General features: G+C 42.4%; 2 protein-coding genes across 6 annotated transcripts; one reads left to right on the forward strand and one right to left on the reverse strand.

Annotated features, from left to right (window-relative positions):
- Window positions 1-35: 35 nt before the first annotated feature.
- ehmt2 (euchromatic histone-lysine N-methyltransferase 2) lies at window positions 36-11,485 on the reverse strand. Of its 3 annotated transcripts, none has more exons than XM_041054263.1 (28): window positions 11,455-11,485; window positions 10,452-10,521; window positions 10,108-10,272; window positions 9,691-9,932; window positions 9,360-9,438; window positions 9,153-9,238; window positions 8,023-8,163; window positions 7,843-7,914; window positions 7,429-7,549; window positions 7,071-7,154; window positions 6,712-6,848; window positions 6,313-6,456; window positions 5,800-6,122; window positions 5,470-5,706; window positions 5,072-5,154; window positions 4,723-4,829; window positions 4,074-4,196; window positions 3,862-3,963; window positions 3,568-3,672; window positions 3,038-3,210; window positions 2,581-2,748; window positions 2,291-2,435; window positions 2,104-2,181; window positions 1,748-1,863; window positions 1,405-1,491; window positions 1,233-1,311; window positions 807-982; window positions 36-696 (listed from the first exon to the last, which is right to left on the reverse strand). In XM_041054263.1, exons 1-28 carry the CDS (start codon window positions 11,479-11,481, stop codon window positions 516-518), a joined length of 3,651 nt encoding a protein of 1,216 aa, XP_040910197.1. In that variant the 5' UTR covers window positions 11,482-11,485; the 3' UTR covers window positions 36-515. The 3 variants fall into 3 exon arrangements, with proteins under 3 accessions (XP_040910197.1, XP_040910198.1, XP_040910196.1); XM_041054264.1 differs by having other exon boundaries at window positions 3,038-3,192; window positions 7,071-7,157; XM_041054262.1 differs by having other exon boundaries at window positions 7,071-7,157.
- Window positions 11,486-11,581: 96 nt separating this feature from the next.
- LOC121192463 (zinc finger and BTB domain-containing protein 12-like) lies at window positions 11,582-16,403 on the forward strand. 3 transcript variants are annotated; one of them, XM_041054182.1, is made up of 6 exons: window positions 11,582-11,722; window positions 11,845-11,881; window positions 12,829-13,037; window positions 13,150-13,344; window positions 13,586-13,792; window positions 14,381-16,403. In XM_041054182.1, exons 1-6 carry the CDS (start codon window positions 11,663-11,665, stop codon window positions 15,494-15,496), a joined length of 1,824 nt encoding a protein of 607 aa, XP_040910116.1. In that variant the 5' UTR covers window positions 11,582-11,662; the 3' UTR covers window positions 15,497-16,403. The 3 variants fall into 3 exon arrangements, with proteins under 3 accessions (XP_040910116.1, XP_040910115.1, XP_040910117.1); XM_041054181.1 differs by having other exon boundaries at window positions 11,585-11,881; window positions 14,381-16,402; XM_041054183.1 differs by lacking the exon at window positions 11,582-11,722 and having other exon boundaries at window positions 11,757-11,881; window positions 12,833-13,037; window positions 14,381-16,402.
- Window positions 16,404-16,464: the final 61 nt, after the last annotated feature.

A 16,464-nucleotide genomic window follows, 5' to 3' on the forward strand; every position in this document is an offset into this window, starting at 1 on the left:
TTAAAGGGAAAAAAAAATTATACACTTAATACAAAAGCCCAAAGATCAACTCATGAGCTAATTTATTACATCAAATATGACAAAGACAACATGTATAAAACAAAGGAAAGAATGGTAACACAATCACCCTAAAAAATACTACCCCCCTCAGGTCCGTTTGTTTGTTGGCACAACAGAAAAAAAACATGTACGACTGTTATAAGATGGCCGACTCCTAAAGAGCAAACTTCATGTGTCAAGGCAAAAGTTCAGTGAGATACAGTAAAAAATACTGTATGTACAGAATCAGGAGACTGTTTTCTTCAAATACAAGAAACATGTTAAAAAAATATGTCAAGGCCCATGTCCTCAAAAAAAAAAAAAAAAAAAATCACATCACAATTACAAGTAGAAAAAAAACAAAAAAAAAAAAACAGCACCATACATCAAATGGAGGATTTTAAATGTGAAAAAGCCACTGCCAATGTGCGCATGTAAAATCGAAGTTTAATCCAAAGGCCCCTTGGGTAGGTGTTTTAAGAGTTTCCTAGCACGGTTATCCCACAGTCAGCTCCTGATTCTGGGCAGGCTTCCAGCCGAGCCAGCCTGCTCTGCTCCAAGGCGATGGCCTCGGCCGAGTGTTTGCATTTCTCTGATCCACACTGACAGGTGAAATACTTGCTCTTAATGTCCCAAAACCGGTCTCCATAGTCAAACCTAACAAAACAGACAAGGCCGGTTAACTCAACTCAACCTTACAAGATCAAAGGAAGATTGCACAACTCAAGGAGGATATCAGGATTGATATAAACGTCTCGATTTCTCACCCCAGCTCTTGTCCGCTGAGGATGTCTCTGGAGCTGAAGAAGGCAATGCGGGGGAATCTCAGGTCCTGGTGCAGCATGAACACACGCACTGGGATGAGGTTGGGGTCACACAGGTGGTTGATGAAGCGGCTGATGTTGCCGTAGTACCGGGCATCGATACAATACACCTCCCCATCCTGCAGTGAAAACACACACACACACAAAAAAAACCAAAACATAAAACTTAGACTAATTGGATATAGATAGATTAGATAGAATAGATTCTTTTTGGCGAGCTGTTTACATTGCAAGTTTTATTGTCTACTAGTTGTAAAGGAAATATGCCAGATCCCCTGGCATATGGTGACAGTGATGTTTTCCATCACTTTTGCTGTGTCTATAAAGCAGAAACTGCAAAACAAAGCACATTTTTAAAAAAAGTTTCACCTTGTTGTCCAGGTCAAACAGGTAGGAGTCATCTTCTCTAACATCTGCCTCTGCATCAGAAATCAGCTCTCCAACATATCTGTGTGGAAAGAGGAATGAAACTTAACTTTACAGCTCTGACCTTACACAGGAAAACAACCTGGTGTGTGTCCAGTGGACAGGTTTCTCTTACTCGCAGATGAAGCTTCCCTGGGGAATATCCTGCAGAGCTCGAACCCCCCAGCCCATCTTCTCTGTTCTGTACAGCTGGAGACGAACTCTGTTGGAAAAAAGGAAATTGTGAGGCTTCAAAGTAAGCAGTAAAGATAATAATAAAATAAAATAGTGGGCTGAAAATGGGCATATTGTTTGCAGCACTTGGCTCAGTCTTTCTGCAGTGCTGTTAATCATTTGTGATAATGTTTTGCCATTAAATAACTACTGTAAATATTCTGTCAGAACCAGCAGATTTTTAAACTCTTACGGTGCAAACATGACGAGCATTATGTGACATGACATGCACTTAAAATTCTTACTTGATGCCCGCCTGTACCACCCTGTTCTTGCACGTTCGATAACAGGAACACGCCATGTTGCATTCAAATATAAGTGGGGGTTCAATTTTGTTGAACTCCTGGAGCAGCCGCTGATCCTAGTAACAGGGAAAAGAGATAATATATATAATCAGTACTCAACAGCTGTAAACAGACCTTGATGTGAAAATTAGGTGGTGATCCCCTTTAATATGCCACTGAAGAATCCAGGTCAGTATTGAAATGTGGCAGAAAAAAAAACAAAAAAAAACAACACCCCCTCCTTCCTTCAATGAAGTCCTAAAGGTTTTCTAAGTGAATTACTTTGACAAAGTGGCTATCAAAACGCTTTTATTTACCTTGTCATACCAGCAGCGGATGCTGAGCTGTCCACAAAGGCAGTTACTGGATGAGCAGTCATCAGTGCAGCTACAGTGCTACAGAAAAGACTTGAATGAATAAATGGATTTTCACAACAGATTAAATAACTGCATGTGTGATAGAAAGAGCAATGAAGTAGAAACAAGAGCCTGATTTACACCGTACCTGTAAGTGTGTAATGTTGCGGTCTATGTTCATTGCTGAAGTTTCACAGTTTTCAGAAACATATTTATAGTCTGAAGGACAGCCCTCGTCATCCACTGCATTCACACAGGGAATTGGTACATTCTCATAACCCTGTGCTATATCACTGAAACAGAAATTAAGAGGTTAAATCAGGATGATCAAGGAGTTCAACATCAAAAAATAAAAAATCTGGTCACAAAAAACAAGTTCATCATAAAACAAGGCTCCTTTATTTAAAAAACACGCGCACGCGCACACACACCCCCTACCTGCAGATGATTCTTTCAGTCCGAAGCATGCGATTGGTTATTCCCCGCCGCAGCTTCCTGTTTATCTGGAGTGCGACCCACACCGGTGTATCAACCCGCGCAAGGGTGAGAGGTGTGTCTCCTTCCCTGTTCATGACATCAATATCTGCACCTCGGGAGAGGAACAACCTGCAGAGGAAAGAAAAAATGCACATCACATCCACACACTCACTCCTTGCATATGGTGTAGGTTTTCAAAGTTACACTGAGGACAGCAACTTAATCCCCGCTTTTTTTTTTTAGCCTGTGTTTGTTTATAGTTTGGCAAACATGCACCATTAAAGTATGCCAGATTGGCTATTAGCAGTTCTTGTCTGCAATATACTCATGGATGAAGATCTCAGTCTTGTCTACTACCAAGAATACAAGTAACTCCTACATCAAATGGGCCTACAGCTTCTGATTAACGTTGACTTACGTAACGCATTCCAAGTATCCCTCTCTGGCAGCGATGTGGAGCGGCGTGTCTCCATGCATGTTAACTGAAGCAAGGGAACAGCCAGCGTTCAACACCAGCTCTGCTATATCCACATTCCCTGCATATGCCGCCCAGTGGAGACACACATTCAGCTCCTGGAGGGAAAGAGGGGACTGTTTAAAGTAATAACCTGAAATATTTTCATACAGCTATATCCATTTTGCCACTCTCTCTGTCAACTGGGATTATACCCATTCACAGTTTATATAGCTTTAACAATTTTTTTTTTTTTTTAAATCATTTAAGCACCCAGTGTCAGGGAAAGTTCCTTTGACACACAAGAGGAGGTGCATTTTATGCTTCTATCAGAACCTCTGAATCACCAAGGACATATGTCTTTTTTTTTTTTCCCAGCAATAATGAAAATACAAAAGGCAAAAAAACTTAAAGGAAAAAACACAAAAACTGATACAGATATTTGAAGTATAGCCACTTTCTACTAACCCCAGAGTGGGCTAGTAGAAACTTACCTTATCATTGATGCTGACATCAGCTCCTCTGTTAAGCAGCGATTTGATCACATCAACATGTTTGTGCTCTGCAGCCCAAATGATCGGCGTCCAGCCACCGCTGTCCTAAAACCAACAAAGAAGAAATCAAACTTAGGCGCTGCTGTCCTTGTATCAGTCAGTGTGATCCGCCTCCAGCTGCATAAGCAAAAAAGCTGCACGTGCCTCAGAGACATTAATAAATTAACTGACATTATTTAAGAGATAAAAAGTTGATTGGTGGCCCTAAAATACTGACATTTTGACTTCCTTTACCTGTGCATTCACATCAACCTGCCCCGTCTCCAGCAGCATGTTGACAATGTCTAAGTTGCCCAGCTTGGCTGCGTGGTGGAGGCCAGTATATCCATCATCCTCCTGGTGAATAAAGACATAATCAAAGACTGAAATTCATATCAACCAAACCTCTGAAAGTTCACATTCATGTTATTTTATTTATATCACTTAAGACTCTAATAAACACTCACAACATGATAGACACAGGCGCCGTTCTGGACCAAGTACCGAGCCACTTCAATGTGATTATTGATGATCGCTTCCAACAGAGGAGTCCTCAGCTCTTTGTCCTGGGCATCCACTTGAGCACCAGCCTGTGAGTACACAATTTAAAACTCTTTAATCAAAAGGGTCTAAATACAAGGGTTTAAAAATTTCTCTTGCTGCTTTGTTTTTACTCATGCTTGTTTATGTTAAAAATGTAGAGCTGAAATGATTAAGGTAAGATAAGATAAGATTACTCCGTTAAGTAATCAACTGAATCTTATTTTGATAATTGATAAATCATTTCAGTGATTTTTCAGTCAAAAACACAAACCATTCACCCTATAACAGCTTCTCACATGGGAAGATTTTTCCGGTTTTCTCTGAGATAATGTGATAGTACATTATCTTCGTGTTTTGGACTGTTGATCCAAAAAAAAAAGCAATGCTAAGGAAATTATAAGATCTCACACTGGACTTTGAGAAAGCATTTTTCAATAAATCCAAAAAAGAAAACTAGAAGATAAATCAATAATGAAAATAAATGTTGGTAGCAGCCCTGTATAAAAATGAACAGCTTTCTCATGCCCACTAATCATGTGAAAGAATGTGCAAACAGTGTACTCCGTTTCTCACCTGTACCAGCATGTAGCAGACTTCCAGCAGACCTCTTTGAGCAGCAGCATGTAGAGCGGAGCGCCTGTTCTGAGAGTCAGGCTGGTATGTTGGATCAATGCCCTCCACTGACACACAGAAAAACACAGTCTGCATAAACAATTCTGTATAAAGCTATAGTAACCTACAATACTCAGGATTAGCAGCCATGAGAATTGCAGAAATGGTCAACACTTAAGAACATTCAGCAGACAATGACAATAAAATCAGCTCCACTGTGACTATGGCTTATTTTAATACAGACAACACTCCTTTTTTGTCAAAGCAGATGAAAAGTACAGTCCACAGAAAAGGCATTTTTGTTACGCACTCAGCATGAGCAGGACTCTCTGCACCTCTCCTTGCTTGGCAGCGGGGTACAGCTGGCGAGGGTGGAACCTCAGTTTCTTCCTCCTGGCAAATCAAAAAACATCAAAATTTCCATTGTGGTCTGAAATAGTCTGAGCTCCTCCCTTTGACTACAACATGTAATTTCAGTTGGAAGAGCTGAAGCAAAAAAAAAAACAAATATTCTGTCTTATTTGAAGCATCTCATTGCCACATGCAATTTTGCTGTGGCTTGATAAACTGTGTTTGCAAAACACAGCTAGTAGTGGAGACGCTCAAATACATTACATACACAACAGATACAAATACACTGCATTGCATTGAAAGATTAATTTTGAAATAAACACAAAAATATCCCAAACATCAAATCTAAATCTAAACCTCTCTGTGTCCTGTGTTAGAATGGCCTTCTGCAGTGCTGCCCTGCTGGGCCCAGGTGGAAGTGCACTGGGGCTGATGGGTTTCCCGTTTGGCATACAGAGAGATGGCCCCACGCTGTCCACTCCCTCCTCTGCTGGGGGGACAGTGGCCACGGTTGCTGCTGAGGCTACAGGCTGCGGTGGCTGCTGCTGCTGCTCCACTGCCAGTGTTACCAAACCATGGCTACGCATACGAGCACTAAAAGAGGGGAATGAGCATACAAATTAAATTTTATACAGAAGAAAGGAGTCAAATTAGACAGTAATCCTCTCATATGTCATTCAGTCTCACCTGACAGGTCTTTCTGGCATCTTCCCATCCTTCATCCCCCCTGTGGAGGCTGTGAGGGAGGGTGCAGTGGGGACAGACGGCGGCAGAGACGGGGTGGTGGTGGAGGAGGCAGACATGGTGACGACGGTGGTTGCAGAGGATGTGGCCGAACTGAAGGAGGGGATGGTGACCTCCTGGGCCTCTGAGGCATCTTCGCCACAGTGAGGGCAGAAAAGCATACCGCCACCGTTTGCCCTGCTGCGCCCACCGCCCAGCACCGTCACACAGCCCCGGTGGAAACGGTGAGCGATGCGCTGGTCTGGGCAGCACTCAAGAAAGGTACCCTGAATGATGAAAAGAATTAGGATATGAAGGAGGAGAAGGAGGTAGGATATCAAGGAGGACAAAGAGGAGATGAAAGGATCTCAAGAAGAAAGAAAGGATAAAAATAAAAATTAACATTAATTTTAAGTCACATTTAAGTGTAGGTCTTCAATATCTCTAATAATGACAGCAGGTGGTTTAAACTCTTACCGCTATGCAGAAGTATCCACACCCAGGACAGCAGTGATGTTTGACCATGTGTGAACGATGGACGTCACAAAGCACCATGAGGGGCACCCGACTGGACGGCCGCATGGTTTCCCCTTTAATAGTCCGACTAGTACAAGCCCTCAGCTGATAAACAGAGCAAGAAAGAAAAGATTACATGGCTGGAGTTTAAGGAATGTTATCTATGAGCTTTATGAACAATCACTGATAAAGAGTTGTTTTAAAACTTCTGACTATAGTGTATTTATATTTTATTGCACAATTCAGCAATACAAATTTAAATCTCAATTTTGAATACCTGTGAGTACCCATAAATACACACATGATGGTTGTCAATTCAAATGACCACATGCAGAAGCAACACAAAAAGCAAAGACAAACCTCTCCATTGATGCTCTCAGTGGCCATACACTGTCTGCTGACTCGGTGGCTGGTGCTGTCGACGCGAGGAGCCTCCATCCTGCAGCTGCACAGAGGAAGCTCTTCCAACCGCTCCGTCTCTCCGGCATCACTGCCTTCTGCAGAGGGGAGGAGGAAACGTAAATCAGTTTGTGGTCTTAAGGCAGCTGTTGATTTAAGACTGAAGGAGATAAACAGAAGCTTTTTTTTTTTTTTTTTTTTAAATATTTTGAATCACCAAACCTGATAAAAGATGAATCATCAGAACCAGAATAGTGATCTGCAACTTGTTTAGATAATTGAGTGATCATTACGGTATGTTTTTAAATGCAAAATCCTACCATGATGAGGAGAAAGTGTCAGACTGTCAGCAGCTGCAATGTCCAGAGCACCCAAGGGAACCTCTGTGTACTCCGCAGGCCTTTCTGCTGAAAAAAGACCAAACGGCAAACTACAAGCATTAGCCATGAGAAAAACGCTGGAAAATTATGAACTTTCATGTGATTAAAACATCTATGTACAATGGCAATGAAAAGCGATTCACTCCACTTACACAGTTCCTTTTTATGTTTTACAACACCGAGTCAAAAAGGTATTAAGGCTTTTAATCACTGATCAACAAACAAACAAAAACAAAAAAAAAAAAAAAAAAAAAAAAAAAAAAAACAACAACAACACCCCCCCCCACCAACAACTCACCTCCCACTGTCTCCACCACATCAGCTGTGTTCCTCTCTTTGTCCTGGTCTGACTGCAGCCATGAAGAGTCCTCGCTTTCACTTCTGCTCTGGACGGCTCTCTGTGTTTCAGACTCTGAACTCTGCAAGGGAGAAAGTCTGTCTGAATATTAAAATGTGACAAGTGTGAAGGGTGGAAAAGAGGTGGAAACTACTGAGCAGTTTATTTTCTGACTTAAAATTTTCCTGCCACTTGTTCCACACTATTCTGAAGCTTGTGGTAGTAAATGCCAAGAAACATAGTAATATACCAACAAAGGCAAGAAATATATGAAAACTACAAGTTAAAAAAAATGAGTAGTTGGCAAGAGTAACATCTATTACATGTAAACATCGTTTAGAATTAAGGCAAATGAGATATGATAGAATCACTCACATGATCTGACATGTGCACTGACCCCCCTATGTCCTTAGTATGCTCCCTTGTTTCTCCTTCGCCATTTTCAAACTATAAAAGAAACAAAAGAAATACAAGTGTGATAATGGAAAATGTATATATATTTTTTTCTTATTAAAGGGATAATATATAAATCTTACAGATATCTAAGGCTCACACCTTTTCTGAATCTCGCGTGGATGGACTAGAAATCTGTATTTTCTTGGCAGCATCCTCCTCTGACTTCCCCGCACTGCTGTTGCTCCTCACTGGTGCAGTCTTGGTAACAGGCTCCACCTTTTTATGGAATAATGTTTCTTGCTGGGAAAAGACATTGGCAATAGACAACATTGCTAAGATAAGGTGTCAGTTGTTAACGTGTAAATTATATATAGGGCTGAACGATTTTAGGAAAAGATTTAATTGCAATTTTTCTGGCAGATTTTGCGACTTAGATTTGATTCATGATTTCTTGTTTTTCCCCCAAATCAATGTCATCAGTTGTCATTTACAAAAAACCAAGATACGTCTCAGTCGTTCTGCTTGACTGCATATCAGTAGTTGTGGCTTAATTTTTCAGCTGTTACCACTTTTTCTTTACACTCCGCGTACAGCTGTGGGATGGAAACCTGGTTGAAGTAGGTGCGGGAGGGAATCACATATCTTCTGTCCAGTGTGCGGAGGAGGTTTTTAAATCTGTCTCCGTGTTAACAGTCACCATGTCCTTGGCAATGAGGCCGTCGTTATCTCCCGGTGTCTTCGGGCCTGAGCATCGTTTTCGCTGACTTTTGACGGTGACTTTTCATCGGACTTTTTCGTCATGCACCACATGCCTGTGGTGATTTTTCAGGCGCCGGTATAAATTGGTCATGTTTCCGCTGGACGTTGCAACTTTAGCGCGACAGGTTTTGCGCAGTACCTGTTTGTGGTGCACGTCTGCAGCATCAAACCCGAAATACTCCCAAATGAGCGATGTGCTGTTTTTCTTGGGGTTTAAATCCCGTAGCTCGGTGTCTGCTCCAGCTGAAGCCATTTCATAAATTAAGGAGCAGGTGGAGCAGGTTATACTGATTGCGTTAGCGCGACCTGTCCACGAGCAGCATGCCGCCTCTGATTGGTGAGCTTAGCAGGTGGGGAGACGGAGTGTATGTGTAAAACAGTTGACACAGCAGACCCTGGGTCAGTCAGGAGCATTGCAAAAAACCGCAGCTTTGGCGATCACATGATCGTGTTGTCTGAAATCACAATTTCGATCAGAAAACGACAAATCGTTCAGCCCTAATTAGATACCTGTAAAAACATCATCTTACCACAGTTTGAGCGTTGTCTGGAATGTTCTCAGACTTCTCAGGTGTGCTGTCAGATAAATGATCCAGTTTTCTTCTTTTTGCTATGACTGAAAACATGACAAAGCAACATAAACCACAACAGAGTGAGTTTTAATGTAAACAAGGCCCCTGACTCATTATTTTACTCCGGTAAATTTTAGTTAGTGTGAATATTCTGTAGCTACTAACCAGTTTCAGAGTCAGAGGAAAAGCAAGTAGAGGATCCTGAAGGAGTCACAGGTGCAGCAGGTGTCTCAACATGACTAATCTGAGGACCAAAAATGCTGAGTGAGTCAAATGATCAAGAGGAATTTCGAAGAAAAACCTGGACCACTGCTATACTGTGTGTTTTGTCAGTGGCTGGAAGATTTCTTCACATTTCATGTTACAGTTTCAGCGGCACTCTGTTCAAGACACTGAGCAAATGTAATGTCAGATTCCAAATGCTGGAACAAAATCAAGAGAGAGGTACATATCTAAGCGGAAAATTAAGGCCTCGGTTCAGACAGCATAGGCTCACCTGTCCTGGTGGAGGCCTGTTCATGGTCTTGCGGGCTCGGTGGATCTTGGGTGGAGCGGGGGAGACAGAGGGAGACGAGGAAGCTGTGGCAGAGGAGGAAGAAGCAGGTGGCAGGACGGATTTACTGCTGCCAGGCCCAGAAACACTCATCTTTGCTCGACCCGGGGATAGAGTTGAAGAAGTAGAGGGAGAGGAGGACAACAAAGAGGAGGATGTTGATGAAAGGGACTTTGCTGCATGGCCTGTAAGAGGGAGGCAAAAGTAATAATTGAGGACTGTTTGAAAATTCCTTTAAAATTAAAATTAGCACCACACTGACTCTGACACAAGCAAAACAGTTAATCTTATTATAAAACCTGAGACTGATTTCATTCATTTCACTAACACTGATAAAAGCTGACTGAATCCAAGTCTCACCTGCAGCAGGTGTTTTGTTTGGTGATGAGACGGGTGACGATTTCTCGCCCTCTTCTCCAGCTCTGGAAGTGTCCTTACCAGGCTGCTGAGATGACAACATTGATGGCATGCCACCCATGGGCTCTATCTTCTTGGCAACAGCAGCTGTGGTTGAGGCTGCATTATCTGAGAAACAAACAACAGAGTTCTTCATTACTTTTTAAAAACTAGAACAAACATGAAGTGGAAATCAAAACAGAAGACGCTTTCTGTTAATTTGTTTACCTGAAAGGCACATATTTCAAACATTCAACAACAGTACAAACCCCTTATGCATCATCTGCACATCTGTGATTTAAACGCACCTTCCTTGACTTGACTTGGTCCAGCTAAGGACTCTGCTGGTGTTTCTGAGTAATTTCCTTCAGGGGGCTCCTAATAGAGAAACAACAGGAAAATATGTTACAGTGCCTACAGATATATAGTAGAACAAAAACTTCAGACCTCTAAACTTTTACTCTATACTTTAAGCACATTTGAATGTCACTGTCACTGAACAAAACGTGATTTGACATTTGTTTTTCCAGCGTAAATCAGCATGAATGACAACATACTCAAGATGTAATTAACTGTGTGGGGAAATGTGGTGACTAGCTCCATCTAAATGTTATTATATCCAGTCACCAGAGACACGTACCAAATAATAATATTATAAATTAGCAGTAACGGTTGTTAACGTGTTTCCAACTGCTGAAATCTTGTGTTTAATCTCCACCTTCTCATATGCAAAATAAACCTTTCAACAAATGACTGATCTTCTCTGTTGTTACGACTTTACCGCCATCAGTCAATCAACCCATTCATGCCTTTCACACAGACCAAAGCAGGACCCTTCAGCCAACAATAGTTTGTAAAATCCAAGGGACTGTGAAACTAGATTTCACACACTGACAGCTTGAAAATCCCCCCTTTTCTCTAGAGATAATTCATTACTATCACACTGTTAGAAAAAAAAGACAGTTTGACTGTGAAAACCGGTCTATACAAAATAATCTCATGGTGTGATTAATGCAACACAAGACGGCACATATATGAAGTGGATATAAACAGTCAAAGAATCAAGAAAATACGTTAAAAGCACAAACATCATTAAAGCAGTCTTCAAAACTGTTCTATGCTAATACTGCTAGCAGTGTAGCAGAGCTTGAAACAAAGAGCTCCTATAACCGACAAATTAGAATATTTTAGGATGTGGCACACTGCGGCTTTACTGACATGGTTTTGCTGTGTATGCAAATGCGTTTAGACGTGTTTAAGCAAACTTAAACATCATTAACATGTCATTTCGTGTTGCAGTGGGTTTCCTACCTTTGTCGTTGTCTCAGATGCCGACATGTTGCCCGACGAGCGTCGACGTGAATAGCGTGCCGCGTCACCGGCCTAGCCCCGCCCCTCCCCTGTCCGTTGATTTTGAAATGGGCTGATCAGAAGTCAGCGTGCGTACCCTGGCTTCACGGCTAACAGCGAGTACAGCCTTCCCACGAAAACCGATTCAAAGTCAGTTTAGCGGCGGTGAATGTCCGGCGGTTTGTATTTGTTGTCTCGGGATGCACTTCCTCCACAAAGAGGCCAAAAGGTAAACAGAGATCGAGATGGAAGCTAATGTGCGGCAGGGATGAGGAAACACTGCCGGCCAACTTACGCTACCTCAATTTATTTGTCCTGTTGAAACAAAACATTGATTTTGTTTTTTTAAAGACAGCTCACAAGAAATTCAGCGGAAGGACAGGGGAAGGTGAGTGACGGCAAAGTTTGACGAGAGGTTTTGTTTGTTTATGTGGATGGTTACTAGCAAGCTAACTAGTAGCTAACATTAGCTAACGTTCAGACAAGTGGGTTCGCTAGGCCACAAGGAAAAAGAGGCAAACAACTGTGTCATGATCGATTTCAGCCTCTTATGGGAATCACACCAGTCGATTAAATAGTGTCATTTTATTATACAGTCCACTTGCCTTTCTTTCTAGCTTTTTCCCCACGCAGGCACGTTGGCTAACTTTTCAACGCCCCTCAATTCAAAACTCGCAATTTTATCGATAAAATATCGGTTCAGTTACGTGGGATTAGATACCATCTCATAAACTGGATTAGAATAAACATATATAATTATTAAGCAATGCAGTGTAAATGTGTATTTTCCTGGTTGTAAGGTTGTGACACTAGTGATACACTCTTCTAAATACACTTTCAACTTGAATTAAGAGAATCATATCAACAGTATTGATTTTTTTCTCTCTCTGTCCATACCACTTACTCGTAGGAGCGGGTTTAGATTATACAGTTACAATACTAAATCACTGGTATTCCCGCATAAATAAACACCATCATCAGTCTTGAGGTGAATACTTAAATATTTCGTGGTAATTTCAAATAAGTGTTTGCTATTGCCTCTATTGACCGCGTTACACTTATACGTCTGCACAATTGTTGCATCTTGAGTTTGTGGTTTTTCGGTTTTGTAGACAGGAGCATGAACTGCCTTAGGTCTCAGATGATTGTGTTGTTGAAATCAGGCGGCCATGATGTATCTAGTAATAAGCACACTGTTTCTGTGATTTCTGTTTATTTGCCTCAGCCTTTTTTCCCATGTTTTGATCATCTAAAGACCGCCTCACCGAGTTCTCTGCAACGAATACTTCTCCTTGGAATTTGCAAACAATAACATAAATCCTCATTTCTACTCAGGCAGGATGGAGATGCTCTGTTTTCGGTTACCGGGTCACGGGGACACAACCCTGAAGCACATGAATTCGCTTAGATCCCGTCAGCATTTCTGTGACATCACCATTGTGGCCAGCAACAACCAGACCTTCAGGGGACATAAGGTGGTGCTCGCTGCCTGCTCGCCCTTCCTGAGGGATCAGTTCCTCCTCAACCCATCCCCAAAGCTTCAGGTATGCATGTCAGCGCACACACTGTCAAAGCTGTCATTGTGTCTCTCTTTAACGCTCTGATGCTGAGTAAAAACACTGCTTCTCTGTGGTTCTGTTTCACGTTTTTATCCAGGTGTCAATGCTGTATAGCTCCACAGTGGTGTGTGACCTGCTCCAGTCTTGTTACACTGGTGTGCTGCAGTTTAACCCAGAGGAAATTGTCAACTACCTGACTGCTGCCAGTTACCTGCAAATGGAGTATATCGTCGAGCGCTGCAGAGGAGCTCTGAAGAAGTATGTCCAGCTAAAGAACCCTAGTCCACCGAAGGTCAGTAACCCAAAACAATAATTTTAAAAGGTTAAAAAGTCTTTCTGGTAAAGTCTTCAGTGTAAAAAATGTGACAGACTTGTTTGTGTTTGTTCTAATTTTACATAAGTACTTGCTGGCCTGCTTGTGCCTCTTTTTTCTACACCAACACATTCTAAGTACTTTCATAGCTGTCAGTGATGCAGCCCAGTCATCATAAGTTTTGAACAGTCTTGTCTTCCTATCCTGTTTCCTCCTCTAGATGACTGCAGAGGAGAGTCAGTCTCGACCGGTGATCGTCAGTGGCAGCATTCATGCTGTTGCATCTCCTCCCACCAGCCGACCCTCCCCCATGGGCCCACACAGTCCTGTACTACGATCAGTGGAGGAGAACAGCGGTGATACGTCTGCTCAGGGCAGCAGTCAGCGCCACGATGACAGTCTCATGCTGGATGAGCCATGTATTAAGGTATTAAATTCTCAGTTGTTGGCTGAATAATGTCTGGACAGAAAGGGCGCTCTGCCTCATAAATCGTCTCAGCAGATGGTCAGTTGAAGTGTGATAAATGATAGGTCTTACAGAGTTCAGGGTAACAGGATAATCACTTTAAGAAGATAGCTCTGGATTGACACAGAACAGAGGTTTTGTGGGTAATAAAAATTCCTCTCAGGTCTCCACTCCTATTGTCAGCACAGGTCACATTAGAGCACCAGTATAAACAGTACCTGGTAACACATCAAATGACTCTTTCAGTCCTGAAATAGTCAATCGATCATTTCTTTAACCCATCAGTCATTAGAAGCCATTTATCAAGCCAAAAAGGCCAAACACTTGTTGGTTTCAACTCCTCAAGATTGAGGATTTCCTCTTTTTTTATGACACTGTAAATTACATATCTTTGGTTTTGTTATACTGTTGGTTGGACAGAATAATCAATTTGAAGATGTCACCTTGGGCTCTGGTTATTTTCAGCTTTTATAGTTATTTAACATCTCTTAGATAACTATGAACAACCCTTTAGTTTCATTCTTGACCCAGTCTTAACCTCTGTTACAGGTTAATGCATCGGACGAGGAGGAAGAGACCAAACAGGAGGACTATGATGTGTTCAGAGTGTACGTCTCTGAAGAGGAGCAGATGAACAGAGACAGGGAGGAGGAGAGAGGAGCTCCCTCTGATGAACCTCAAGATGTTTGTTACCCAGAGACGGAAGGTGTCGTGATCGGAGGAGAGGGCAACGAGTATGACTTGAATCGAACAGAAGAAGACTTCAGCACCGGAGGACTTTCAGTGGAGGGTCTTCGCACTTTCAGACGCAGGCTGACTGACCCCAAAATTGGCCGGGGCAGAGGGAGAGGCAGGGGGAGAGGCTTCAAAAGGAGAAGGTGGGTGTCTTCTCAGGAGAAAAGATCTCCGGGCCTGGCTCACCAACAGGAGTTGTGGTACCTAGCAGCTGCTGGATTGGGAGGGAGTATTGGACTAGACTACAACCCAGAAGGGCTGAAGACAGGAGGTTATGTCTCAGTTGAGCTCCCACGGTTAGACTTCAGCATGGGTGACGCTCAGGGGGAAAAAGCTTCACCAACGGCAAACAGTTTGAACCAGTATTCCCTGGAGGAGACTAGTTGTGGTGCTGGTGAGGGGAGTTCGGGGTTGGCAACTGTTGGAACAAACGAGGGAGGGGATGAGTCCGTTGCAGTTGTGGGGTCCACTTCAAGCGTAGCAGGGCCTGTAATCTGTGAGCACTGCGGCATGACTTTCCCCTCAGCTCACTCTCTGGCTATCCACTCCCGCTCTACTCACCTGCTGTACGCCTGCCCCTGCTGTGGCAAACACTTCCACCACTCCGCCAACCTCACCCGACACATGGCCGTGCACCGGGGTGCCGGCAAAACCCACCAGTGCCCCCTGTGCTACAAGACTTTCACTCAAAAATCCACACTGATAGATCACATGAACCTTCACAGTGGCGAGCGCCCACATCGCTGCGCCTACTGCCACGCCCGTTTTGCCCACAAGCCCGCCTTACGACGCCACCTGAAGGAGCAACACGGAAAGACCACAGGGCAGAACTCCCTACATGAGCAGGAGGAGATTGAGAGAGCGAGGGGAGCTGCTGGAAGAATACGAGAGGAGGAACAAGAATGTCTGGTTACTGAACAAGTGTCATAGGCCAAAGCATTATAGACAGCAAAGTTTTTAAACTAAAGCTCCCCAAGCTCGATAACTTCATTAAGTTAAATTTTGCAGCGGTAAGTGTTGAGGAGCGGGGAGATCCATCTGTGGTGTTACATATGGATGTTAAACAAGTGCTCAACACTAACTATGAGGCCTTTTAAAATCTGAGACTGTGAAAATAAAAGCCCTGTCACATTAGATATTTTTCAAATTTGCATAAAAAATATGCATACTAAGTGATGGATGTGGGTTAAAGTGACTGATTCCACCACTCTTTTACACCAAGCCAAACGATCTTTATCACAGCAGACATTTTTACTTGTCATAATAGGAAAAGTACAGGTTTTACTAATAACACTAACAATGGCTCTGGAATATTCAAGGGTCTGAATTAGTCATGACAGAGAGCCAGCATGAACAGTAACAGGACCGTGGAACTAAAGCCACAAATTAAATTCAGCCATCATTCATTTTATTTACTTACAGCTTGTCCTACTGTGGCGTGTCAAAATGTCCTGTGAAAAAGGCCCATTGATTGTAATGTCTTAGAATAGTTTGATTAGTTTGACTCAGACTGTAATCTTAAACTTGAATATATGTAATACATGTTCAGACTGCTGACCACAGCTCAAAGAAAAGATGATATAAATGAGTGTAAATAAAGTAATTAGAAAGTATGTTCTCTGTTAGATGTCGTCATTACTTACATACATAATTTCCTGACATGGATGAATGCAAATTAAAGCCCCTACACAGCCATAGTCCACCCACACAGGTGTTTTCACTTACGTTGCCTGATTAGTATTAAAAGTGTAAGCAGGTGTTCTTGACTTGTTATCAGTGTCACTGATTGTAGACTGTCACAAGGTGTGTGTATATATGTACCTGACACTTGTGTTAAATTTGCCTCAAATACTGTTGAGAGGGAAAAAACTTGAATTTGTGCAGTCACATCCTTTTTT

The sequence above is a fragment of the Toxotes jaculatrix genome, chromosome 13, assembly GCF_017976425.1.
Source record: "Toxotes jaculatrix isolate fToxJac2 chromosome 13, fToxJac2.pri, whole genome shotgun sequence".
Taxonomy (NCBI): Eukaryota; Metazoa; Chordata; class Actinopteri; family Toxotidae; genus Toxotes; species Toxotes jaculatrix.